At 41.3% G+C, this 12781-nt stretch overlaps 1 protein-coding gene across 1 annotated transcript in view; it reads left to right on the top strand.

The window, feature by feature from the left end:
- The first annotated feature begins 455 nt into the window (after positions 1-455).
- Positions 456-12781, top strand: part of gdi2 (GDP dissociation inhibitor 2) — a 13450-nt gene continuing 1124 nt past the window's right edge. Inside the window, exons 1-9 of the mRNA XM_035675237.1 lie at positions 456-615; positions 6331-6438; positions 7066-7165; positions 7379-7513; positions 7734-7932; positions 8037-8168; positions 9819-9918; positions 10212-10383; positions 10933-11132. Coding sequence (XP_035531130.1) covers positions 571-615; positions 6331-6438; positions 7066-7165; positions 7379-7513; positions 7734-7932; positions 8037-8168; positions 9819-9918; positions 10212-10383; positions 10933-11132 — 1191 coding nt within the window. The 5' untranslated portion in view covers positions 456-570. The remainder of the gene's footprint in view (positions 616-6330; positions 6439-7065; positions 7166-7378; positions 7514-7733; positions 7933-8036; positions 8169-9818; positions 9919-10211; positions 10384-10932; positions 11133-12781) is intronic.

A 12781-nucleotide genomic window follows, 5' to 3' on the forward strand; every position in this document is an offset into this window, starting at 1 on the left:
GGAACATAGGGATGACCCCGTTAGTTCCTGCTATAATAGGTACAATTTTATTGAATGGGAGTGACCACTGATTCAACATGCAGGGTGTGAGTTAAGAAACTGTATGGAGCACTCACAATGTAAGAGTAATGAATATTCAACAACAAATTACTTATAATACTACTTGCGGTTATGGGCTATATGGTTAGGTGAAAACACCATTTTTCAGAAGCCTAGGGTTAGAGCTATTAAATCATTCAATGCAAGGTCTAATGTCTGTCCTGAATACAATACAGTAGGAAGCTTATACAGGAACTGAAGTGAGAAAAAGATGTATTTATTATAACATGTCAATTGGCACTTCCTGGCCTCTCTCGGTGTTTTGGCAGCCATGTTTGCTTCATATAATAGTAAGACCATTTCCTCTCAGGTTTCCCTTTGTGCCGCTTCTTCCAAGTGATTGACAGTCGAGAAGCCACGCCCCCCGAGGCGCCTGACGCTGAACCGCAGCCCCTTCTCATTTCCAGCCCCGCAGATCTCCATTTTCTTCTTTCACGATATTCAGGAGCACAGGACTAAACGTTTGGAAAAATGAATGAAGAATACGACGTTATCGTTCTGGGCACCGGACTGACGGTGAGAAAGAATCAAACGACGCGCTGTACAGCGTGGAAATGATTTGCAACCTGTTAGCACTTGACAGTCTGTCTTTGAGCTAACTGGGCCTAATCAGCAGGGCTAGCGCTAAGTAGCTAGCTTAGCCGCTAACCGAGATTGAGCGACTACCTGTTAGTTAATGGAAACTGTGAGCAAAGTAGCTAGCTGTTAACGCTATGCTATCTGCCACTGCTACCAAAGCCTGGAAAGATTAACGATACCCAACTGTTACACAAGATAAACTCAGTCTGTCGCCGTGGTTAGTAAGTACCTGTCGACTCTGGATGTAGCTATCCCAGTTACTTAACCGGCTATTTGGAAGTTGGGCGCCAGTTCGGGCAGCTTTTCTCAGTAAAGATAAGATTATACGCGGATAATAAGTCTGCTAACGTTAGCGGACCTAAGTTAAGCTAAGTAATTAGCTTGCTAACAACAGAATAACGACGTGTCAGCTTCGCCGAATAATCTTTCGTTAACTCAGCTGTTGAGTTTCTTAGTTTTACTACAGTTTTAGCTACGGTAACGTTAGCTACTTAACATATCTGATGAAAGTGGTAGCTAACTTCGCTAACTGAAGCTATCTAAAGTTTCCGCTCTGCGCTGTCCGTGCGGTGGACTCACAGACTGAAGTCCTCTACAGTCTTTATAAATCCAACTGTCCCAAAGTTAACGAAACCCAACCAGAAGACACTTGGTGAAAAGGGGCCAACTGCTTATCCGAAATAACTGGATGACTTTGAACGGTGCAACTTCAGTCAGAAACTTTTGCAGTAGGTTGTAACTTGAAGTTGAACTTCTGGCGTCCCTTTAACTTGCCTACTAAAAAGCCATAAAGCTGAAGCAGCATAATGTGAGGTGGCAGTTTATGAGCTATTCTCGTATGTGTAGGGTTTGTTTACCCGGAAATTAACTTTGTCAGCATTGACCATGGCCTGATGGACAGAATCCTGACTTGCTGTCAGTTTTATTTGGCTGAAGCGGGACAAGGAAATACCGTGCTGACTCCAGGACTAATGCAGGCTGATGGGCAGCTTCCTGTCAACCCCTAAGCCCACATTCATTACAGTTTCTGGACTGCCCTCAACCTGGATACCTTTATTACACAGTAAAGCTGCCCATATCTGCCTCAACACAGCCTTGTTAAGTTTCTGTAAGTTGTTATTTCCTTCTGACCGCAACCACTGAGGTAGAAAGTGTTTTGCTGCAGGCTCAGAGCAGGCGCAGGCTAATGCAGCCAAGCAGACACGGGGTTGGTTACATTTTAGTGGGCAGAGTGTTAAACTAGCTCACATTTGGGTGTGGTTCCACCACGACTGAGGAACCGAAAGTAAACTGTAAGTACTGTGTAAGCTCAGTTAACTCGGAGCTGGACACACTGCCAGGCAGCCTAAAAAGCCCTGCAGGCCGCAGCACAATGTAGTTTCACATGATTTTAGTTCCGTTATGCAAATCAGTGAGTTCACTTTTGTATATCTGAGAGTGTCCCCTTTTATGCTACACACTAACACTGCCATGTCTACTGTTGTAGCAGATTTCACTGGATTCTAATAAGTCTTTAATCCATATATATTTGAAATGATACATCCTGCTACTGTACATCTAGAATGGACATGATTAGTTGATTCTTTGTTGTAGTCTTCTTGGCATTTTTTATGGTTTAAGTGGTTGGGGGATGGGCCTCCCCATCTGTCCACTACTAATGACACATGAGGGGAGTGGCTTGGCACAAGATATCAAACTGTACCTAAATGCAGTCTGGTTCACATTACGATACACTTGGTGATCCCGAGTAAGCAGCTTGCCTGAAGATGAGAGTGACGGATAGGGCGGCAGTTCAGTGGTTGAGGAGGTCGTGTGTTCAGGAATATACAGAGACTGCAGTTTTACACCAGTCACCACATCAGCAGTGTATGGTGCAAAATCACCAGTAGCTGAGGGATAACTGTTAGTGATGGACACATCTTGCACTTACCCAAGGAAGAGCTATTGTTAGTACAATGGAATAATATTCCTCCAAAAGGACAGGTTCTCTATTCAAAACAAAGGAAAGATTATTTAACAATCAAGTGTTTTGTTTGTGTGATATTTATTATTATTTATTTTTTGTAACTCTGCTGCTGCTCCTCTCTGGGTGTCTGCAGGGCTGGTCGCCCGACGCTGCCCCCACACACACTGAGCACTTCTTTGCCTCGGTCGTCCATTGTTCCCTTCTGGTTTAAAACATAAAAACACACAAACTTCTTTTATCTTATGTGATAGTCAATTGCATATATTTGGGATTTGGACAGTTTTTTCAAACAATCAACAAAATAATTGGCAGATTAGTCCATAATAATATTTTTAAAATATATATAATATACATAAGTGAAATTGCTAGTTCATTTCACAGTGGTAGATTACTTTTCAAATGTTCAGTAACAAGTGTACAGTTGCTGCTATCCTTGTGCCCATCAAAAGAGGAAGTGGTGTTAAAGGAGGGGAAATACAAATACAATGCTGGCCATCACTCAAGATATGTGTAAGGAAAGTCAGCGCGTCTAGGAGTTTCAGGCATTGCCAATCAAGTGATGATCAAACAGTCTTTACTATAGTCATATAAATCAAGATTCATGTGAAGCCAGCACATTCCTGTCTAACTGCATAAGCTCATCACATGTCTTTAATGTAGAACTTGCTGTGTCACTAAGAGAGGAATGCAGTGAAGGAAAATGTGCCGTACAGTAGTTTCTACTGTAAAGTACAGTATAAAGATGCAGTCATTGATTGTACTAATTGTTTTCTTTAGAAAACATAAGGAAATGATGGAACATGTCCATCACAGTGTCTTCAAATGTCTCTTTATTCATCCAACAGCCAAAAGATACTCTTTTACTACTGCTTACAATCATGTAAAACAGAGTAAAGCAGCAAATCCTCACATCAGAGAATCTGGAAACAGAATGTGCTACACTTTTTCTTGATACATGACCACTGAGCCATTCATTGATTTATTATTTTCATCTTATAATTGTTTCTCTGAGAAAACCAGAGTGGTGATTTCATGTAATTTCTCAGCTCTGTTGATCCTTTGATCCCAGTGGATTAAAGCCCAACAGATTCTTGTGACTTGAAAGCGTGTTGTAAATTTTCAGTCTAGTAAAATCAAAGCTCGCCATGCTTTGATTGCGATGCTTGTCATGTGATTGGATCTTTCTGAGCCGCAGAGACCGATCCAGCTCTTCTCTGTTGGACTTTGCTGCCTCTCACCCTCGCTCTGATTTTTACAGGTCTCACCTGTTAAAAATTGAACTGGGACTTTGCCTCGGGTCCAGATTTTTTTCTACTGGCTTAATTTTCTGCCTGACTGTACGCTGGATCAGTGTGTTTTCCTCTCTGTCAGCATGGCCACTACTATCTGGCAGAGGTAGTGATGACTAGGCTGCCTCCGGCTCTGTGTCAAAGCCTGTATTTATGTAAGCGGCAGCAGGTCGGCTTCAGTTACATGTTACCTGAAAGGAGTGACAGTGGCACATCAGAACCGACTGTATGTCCTTCAACTCAATGGCAATGCGAGATCATACAGTAGATGAGTCCCAGACTTTTACAAATAGACATGATCAGATTTCACTGCGGCATGTGTTATTTTGGGAGAGCACCTATGCAGACGCTGGTTTAAATGCTGGAGGATGTAGACAAGTACATATGTCACTGAGGTTGTGAAGAGGGAGACTAAAGGTTTAGGTACATTTGGGTTGACCACATGTTCAGTAAACAAGTGCAGACAATCACTAAAGTGAAGGTTTATAGCTAAAAGCATAGCATTTATTTAAAATTGGATTCATTTTCATTTGTCCTTCTGTCCTGGAGACTGATGAAAAGTTACAGAGCAAGGCAGCTATAGACTATTCCATAACAGTCTTAGGCTCGACATATAAACGCTTTTAACTACGCGTTTGCATCTTTGTTTGTGTTATTTGTTTTGAAATGAACACAACGCACCCGTGACGCATACACATGATTAAAAAGCATGTACAGGTTCTTTGCATGTTCCACTGTATGAGATGGGTCCAATAAAGTCTTGGATACAATCTATTAGGGACTGTAACTGGGTGGAGGCCATGAGTAACACATTAATAGTAATTATTTGTCATTTAATTGAATAGTCAATTGATGTTAAATTAATTTACAACTATTTCCTACTCGATTGTTGAAGAAATACATTTTAATTTTAAAACAGCAAGTCACACAAAAACTAACCGATTGAGCCAGTGCCTAACCAACAACTCCCATGTTCTGCAAGGTAAAATGTTTTTGTGTGCTGCCATTGAAAAGAGAGATAGAACTGCTTCCGTTTCCTTTCAGAAAGGGCTGTCTGACAACAACTTAAAGCTGTGAAAGTATTTTAAATATAGCACTTCAACTGGTTTGATTTATCTAAACTTTAGAAGGAACAGACACTTGGTGTGTTACTTAGTTGTCCTGATTGTGGTGCCGCTACATTTCTACATGGGCCCAACCCCAGCTTTGTTGGTTTTTGTCATGTGAGAAAACAGCTGTACCATGTACAGCTGGAGTGTAAGCTGTCATTCAGTAGTAAGGCTTGTTTCAGAGTAAAGTCCACACAGTCACATGACGCACACAGTATTTCACTGCATCTATTAACCCACTGCTGGAATTGTATTGAGGCTTTTGGTCTGTGGGAATCCACACCCTGGCAAACATGCACATTTCCACCCAGAGTGGAAAACCGAGGATGCAGTCATACTAATGTCTTACTTTAAAGCCATTTAAAGGTAACCAGTCATTTTTCAAACTGTTGTTTGTCTCTGGCAACATTATGTGAAGGACAGAGAAATGAAACGTTTTCAGTACTCATGGCTAGATCCGGTCTGTGAAACCTTCTCCGTGGGTATAGGGCCACAACAACCACTACAATTCTCCTGAGCTTCACAGCCTTTACAGCCACTGGTTTACCAATATCTGTGGTAGGCAACATGGAAAGCATAATCAGATAACTTTAGGTGGATTAATGTGTTTCCATGTCCTGCTGTGTGTTCCATGTGCACATAGTTTTGTCCAGTGTGTAACCTCAAACAGGATGTTTGTCTTCATGCTTTACCACCATGGTTTACCTGGAACTTCTGCAAAACCTGGTAGTGGAAGAAGTTCTTGTAATTAAGGCATCTCCATGGAAATTGCTGGTTTGCTTGTTTGGTTAGTTTTCTGGTTTCCAAATAACCAGGTCTTGATTAGATTCTGCTTACCACAACACCTTAGATGAGTCAAGGTAAAGAAAAAAACAATCAAAAATATCCCAGTATATAACGATATAGTCAATGAAAACAAAATCTCTGATCATGTAATAATCCATATGTGTTGATTTCTGATATACAGAAATGACAGTCTGCAGTAGAGCTTTTGCACTGAGTTCCAACTGGTCCAGCATGCAGCCAAAACTGTTTATCCCAACAGATCAGAGCATGAAAGGCCACAGCCATGCCGGACAGGCACCACATTTGTCCATTTATATGAAAATGGTGGCAACACAGCCTGCGTCCTCTCTGATGGTATAACAGATGGGTTTACTGTGCTGAAGCACAGGAGCAAAACATACACTGTCGATTATGTGTACGTTGGGGAATGATGAAATGTCTGTGGATTTTTTAGCTTCATGTTAATCTTGGTCTAAATTGGGTAAATGTTTTCTCCCCACAGGAATGCATTTTATCAGGCATCATGTCCGTGAAGGGGAAGAAGGTTCTGCACATGGACCGCAATGCCTACTACGGAGCTGAGAGTGCCTCCATCACGCCTCTTGAAGATGTAAGTTGACCTGTGACCCGGCTAGCTCGACTTTGTTTGAAATGTAGACATGAGAAATCAAGAATTGCACCTGGAACTGTGATAAACAAACATCTAAATATTTACTTTATCTTAAGGCTGTTGTATGAGGACAGATAAAGCTGTAATAAGGAAATGGTTTAACCATTCCAGTGCTCTACACTGTCTGCTATCCAAAGGACCAACATGCCAGTTTTATTTTCCCAGGTCTCTTGTACTTCAAAAGAAATCAATTTAAAATATGTGCAGAATAGTAGATTCATTCAGCCTTGTTCTGAAAAAGTATTCAAACCTTTATGTGTAATAGTCTTTCCTGAAAATACTCCTGATTCACCCTGAAGTTAGCCCAGTTTCAAAAGAACACTCCACTGATTTAGCATAGCTCCAACCGCTTGAGGACATGGATCAGACTTCACACAGCTCTCTCTGAACACACTTAAGGCCTTTATGGATCTTTTTTTTTTTTACATATACAGTAGTGCTCCTCAATACCCGTGAACATTTTGATGTGTAAAACTAGTGTAGTTCCCCTTTTAATGGTTACCTTGCTCTACAGTAAGTTGTTGGCTGCAGCTTGTGAGTCAAGTCTGTTTCTGTGTCTCCCTACAGCTCTACAAGCGCTTCAACCTTCCCGGCAAACCTCCTGAGTCAATGGGAAAAGGCCGGGATTGGAACGTGGACCTCATCCCGAAATTCCTCATGGCCAATGGTATGCTTAAATCACTCACCTCACATGCTACTTTAGGGTGTGACTTCTGACCTGTAAGTGCAGAGAGCCTGCAAAGTGTCAACCAAATTTTATTAGTCTTTGAATCGACAGCAAGGGAGTGTCACAGTTGTATTTAACGATGTTAAATAAGTTAAACCATCTTTAAGACGTAACACTTAAACTAATTCTGATGTTTGCATCTGCTTCTCTCAGGTCAGCTGGTCCGCATGCTGCTGATCACACAAGTGACACGCTACCTGGACTTCAAAGTGATTGAGGGCAGCTTTGTGTACAAAGGGGGCAAAATCCATAAAGTCCCCTCTACTGAGACCGAGGCCCTGGCATCTAGTAAGTTATTGTGGGATGCAGCTTGAACCCGCAGAGGAAATGTTTGCTGCATTTGTGTCTTTCTATGGCTCCACTGAAAAGAAATATTTTCCTTTCTTTTTAGTCTAATGTTGTCTGGCCCCGAGCACTCTCAGCTGCTGGTTGCATGTAGTATTGCTGTTGTAAAGCTTTTCACTCGCTCTCGAGTCTGCTCAAAGTCCAAATTCTTGCTCTCCTAAAGGTCTGATGGGGCTGTTTGAGAAACGGCGCTTCAGAAAGTTCCTGATGTTCATCTCCAACTTTGACGAGAATGACCCTAAAACCATGGAGGACGTTGACCCCCAGAAGACAGTAATGAGGGACATATTCAAAAAGTTCAGCCTGGGCCAGGAGGTCATGGACTTCACTGGCCACTCCCTCGCCCTCTATCGCACAGATGAGTCAGTGGTGTTTCTAGTTGTTTGATTAAAAAAATGGAATCCCATGCTACTGTGATACCATGTCCCCCAGCCTTGTTTTAAATGGCCTCCTCCTCTCTCCTCAGTTACCTGGATAAACCTTGCATTGAAACAATAAACAGGATAAAGCTCTACAGCGAGTCTCTGGCCAGATATGGCAAAAGCCCGTACCTCTACCCCCTGTACGGCCTGGGAGAGCTGCCACAAGGGTTTGCCAGGTAGGGGCTATATAATATCACTATTATATCTGTGTGCTGCAGCATACAGTGTACTTATTTTTTAATTTGCCAAGTCAATATTGTTTGAACAAAGACTTTGAACTGCTTGAAGCAACTTCTGAAAATTACATGAAGTTCTTACAACAAAAAGATTCCAGTAATTAATGCTTAACTAAACAAGGAACTACAAGTTCCAGTTTGTGTTCCTCTGCATCATTATTGCTTCTTGTTAATACAGTGTTTTAATGTTAATACTAGAAACACTCTACCTCCTTATCTAGTATTATACCTTTATTTAACCTGATCAATTGAGAACCAACTCTCATTTCACAGAAATAGGCGGCAAGCCGATGCAACAATTAAATACTGACACTGCAAAAAAACAATATTAGACAGAATTAAAATAGCACAATAGTTAGAGTATGTACACAACAGAGATATGTACTGTGTTCCAGATCTTCAGTCTCAAAGTAATCCAGTGATAGTGTATATCCATGGCTGCACTGCAAACAGGAACTACTGGCTAATTCAGCATACTTTGTATCTTTTTTTTAAGCATTATGGAAACTGTAATTCAAAGCTTTAAAGCATGATTCTCCACCAAAGAGATCTCAAAATTCAATGATAACCTTTGCATGATTAGTATATCTTTTGACTTTACACAGAAGGTCCTGTCAACACCTACCCACATACTGAAATGTACTTTTTCTCACAGCAGACACTTTAACTTGTAATAGCAGGTAAAGCACAGGTGTTACTAATAACATTAATGATGGCTCTGTCAAGTGAGTTAAAAATGTCTGCTGCCAAAATGTCCTGGCTCACTGATGCGGCGTACTGGGAATTTAAATCGAACAGAGTTATTGTTATTAGTTATACCTGTGCTTTCCCTGCTAGAGTCTGTCAAACTGTCCCCTGTGATGAAGGTCTGTGCCTGGAAAATGAACCTTGTGAGTGAAAGTGCTGAAAGGATGATTAAAAAAAAAAAAAAAATCCCCTGTTAACCATATCAGCAGCCAACGTGTCGATTCAGTGTTAAATATTTTCTTTAGTTACATTATTAATATTTTATTCCTTGGTACCTGTGTTGTATCTGGGTTAGCGGCTGTGTTGTAGCTAAGCTAAGGGCTCACAGAGGATAACTCTTTGTTAGACACGTCTGTGTGTGTGTCTGTGGCAGGACTGTTAGTGTGTTATCAAGATAAACATTGTTGTCCGGTGCTACTAAAGCACAAGTCCGAACCACTGCGCCAAAATAGAAAATTACTAAGTAGATGCGTAGAATGCATCTCGATCAGTATACATTGGAAAATGAGCACAGTGGTTTCAGCAGACTCTTACTCAAAGTGGAGGCTGAGGGAAGTGCGCAGTCCCTCCTCTGATTAGAGGGCGTTTTGTTTTTTCGCCCCAAACTGTCGACTATCTCAGCATTGGATTTACAAGGTTCAGGGTGATATAAAACAATAGAGCCGTGACCCTTTTTTAACCCATGAAGTTTCATAAATGTGGTAATAATGTCAATTGTCACACCAGCATTATTGTTTCATCATAGTACAGTCATATAATTTAGTTTACAGCTCCAGAAAAACGTTCTAGGGTGGAGTACCGCTTTAATAGGAAGTAATATCTCACATTGTGGTTCTTTTCCAGGCTGAGTGCCATCTATGGTGGGACGTATATGTTGAACAAGCCCATAGAGGAGATCGTGGTGGAGAATGGGAAGGTGGTGGGGGTCAAGTCTGAGGGAGAGGTGAGCATTTTGTTTTCAATTGTGTTGGACTCCTATGTTAAACATCTGTTGTTTGAGTGGCCTGTAAAGCCAATGGAGACATTGTATGTGATTGGACTATACAAAAACAGGACGACCTTTGACTTAAAGGCAGATGTACTGACATGGAACTGTCAATACAAACCCATTAATCTCATTTCCTGGTTTGGTCCTACACATATTTGGCCTAATGATGAAAAAACATTTTTTTCACAGTTGCCCATTATTATATTTTCATTTGACCTCTGACCTTTGGCTGTGTTTGCCCACCACAGATCGCCAGGTGCAAGCAGCTGATCTGTGATCCCAGCTACGCTATGGATCGTGCCACCAAAGTGGGTCAGGTGATCAGAGTCATCTGCATCTTGAGTCACCCCATCGCCAACACCGGTGACATCAACTCTTGCCAGATCATCATCCCCCAGAATCAGGTCAACAGGAAGCATGGTGAGCGCACACAGGAAGTGAACAGAAGACTTAGACTTTGTAGTATTTCAGTTCTTTATTATATTAAATACATTTTGAAGCACGAAAAGATAGTGTTCTTATGTGAGCTCAATGTAGATGTCAGATGAGAACAATTGCAAAGGCAAGTTAAGAATTGACTTAATACCTTTTATCTTAATGTTGTGTCCAAAAGAAGTACAACAACCTCTGCATAATGTTTTAATTCCCTTAATTTTTAACTTCAGGTGCAGAAAAGTGTTTCTAATCATTTTGTTTTTATCTGTTTTTTTATGTGTTTAGCATGAAGGACTGAAAACTTTTATTTTGTTATACAACCCTGTGTTACATAATGATAAATACATGTCCTTGGTTTGTTTGAAATATATGTGAAATCCTGTCACACCTCTGCTTTAAACAAGCAATGACAATTCATAGACTGCAAGCTGAACCAGATTAAATGTACCTATTAACAACCAAATAGACAAATAACATTACATGATGTTTTAACTTGTTACAGTCAGACATTAATTTAAGTATTTCTATTTCCAGACATCTACGTTTGTATGATGTCCTTTGCTCACAACGTGGCAGCACAGGGAAAATACGTCGCCATCGCCAGCACCACGGTGGAGACAAACGACCCTGAGAAAGAGGTCAAACCGGCCCTAGACCTACTGGAGCCCATCGAGCAGAAGTTTGTCAGCATTAGTGACCAGTATGCACCCACTGACATGGGCACTGACAGCCAGGTAAATCAGTGGGATATGGTGGAACATAAAGAACCATACTGCATGTTTTAACCCGTTGACAACAAATCCAGTGTTCTTTTTTTCTACTGTTTGAGCAACCATTTGTTGTTTCCATTCACTTCAGTTTGTGGGAATGTAGCAGACTTGTTTGAGATGAGTATTGTATTTAAGAAGAAGAAGAAGATATACTTTATTGATCCCCTAGGGGGAAATAGTTTTTTTCATACATACACAGGCTGAAATGCACACTTCATGCACATGTGGAAAGGGGAGAGATGGTGGAGTGATGGGGCTGCCGCGTTTTCTCTGCAGTGCACAGGAGGTGAAACTGGCACCCCTCAAGCTACCAGTCCACACTCCACATTTTGTGGTCTGTGGGACTTGAACCGACGACCCTCCGGTTCCCAAGCAAAGTCCCTACACACTGAGCTACTGCCGCCCCCTATAAGCAAGCAAGCAAGCAAGCAAGCAAGCAAGCAAGCAAACAAACAAACAAACAAACAAACAAACAAACAAACAAACAAACAAACAAACAAACCAATCAATCAATCCGGTTCCTGCATGCCTCTCATGCTCTGTTTAAAAACAAAACAAAAAATAAACCCACAACACCTCAGCTCACCCAGGTGCATTGTGGTCGTATGCTTGCCTTCCTACATATAAAGTCAGGTGCCCAGTGTTAGGACCACAGCAGCCTTGAGTATTTCAGAATACAAAAACTAACCCCGAGTCCAGTGTTGTCATCTCATTCACTATCTTTATATGTATAACTGACTAATGGTTTGGAGCTTTAATTTAGCCCTGCATGTTGCTGTTATGTACAGTCCTGCTCACCATTATTGGCACCCCTTCATTTTTTGCATAACCTCTACAATATCTTCAGAAATAAATAGTAATGTACCAAATTTATATCATCAGGATCTTTTAAGGAGGTCCAATGTAATTTAACAAAGAAAATTGTTTTTTCAACTTACATATTGTAATTTCCAAGAGGAAACAGAAGAAACAGCATGTGCAGCAATAATGGCACCCCTCTTTAATATTTGGTTGCACACCCGTTGGCAGTGATGACAGCCCCAAAATGTTTCTTGTAGCCATCTATAAGCTTCTTGCACTTCTCAGCTGGTATTTTCTCCCACTCTTTCTTTGCAAATTGTTCAAGCTCTTGAACGTTTGCAGGTTTCTTTTCCCCAATGGCAGATTTCAGCTAGGATGGCGATTCAGGGCTCGGATTACCAAAGATTTTCAATCAGATTGAGATCAGGACTTCATGCTGTCCATTTCTAAAACAGTCCTTTTTCCTTTTCAAACCATCCTGCGTGCATGATTTGCGATGTGTGCTTGGGTCTTTGTCTTGCTGGGACGAACCCGTGACTGACTCAGACCAATTTTTTGACACTGGTAGGACATTTCGCCCTCTAAAATCTCATTGATGACGGTCTAAGGCCCTCCAGCTACCAGATGCAGCAAAGCCAGCGCCCGACAGCATCTATGCATCCTCCACCATGCTTAACTGGTTGGTTTAGGTCCGTTCTTTGTCTTGTAGCCTTCATTGCGCCTTCTGTAAACAAACTGCATTTCCAAAAAGCTCTATTTTTTGTTTCACTCTGTCCGCCAGAACATTTTCCAGAAGGATTGTCGTTTGTTCC

This window comes from Morone saxatilis, unplaced genomic scaffold (assembly GCF_004916995.1).
Source record: "Morone saxatilis isolate NCDOM2014 unplaced genomic scaffold, NCSU_SB_2.0 Contig10, whole genome shotgun sequence".
NCBI classification, from domain to species: Eukaryota; Metazoa; Chordata; class Actinopteri; family Moronidae; genus Morone; species Morone saxatilis.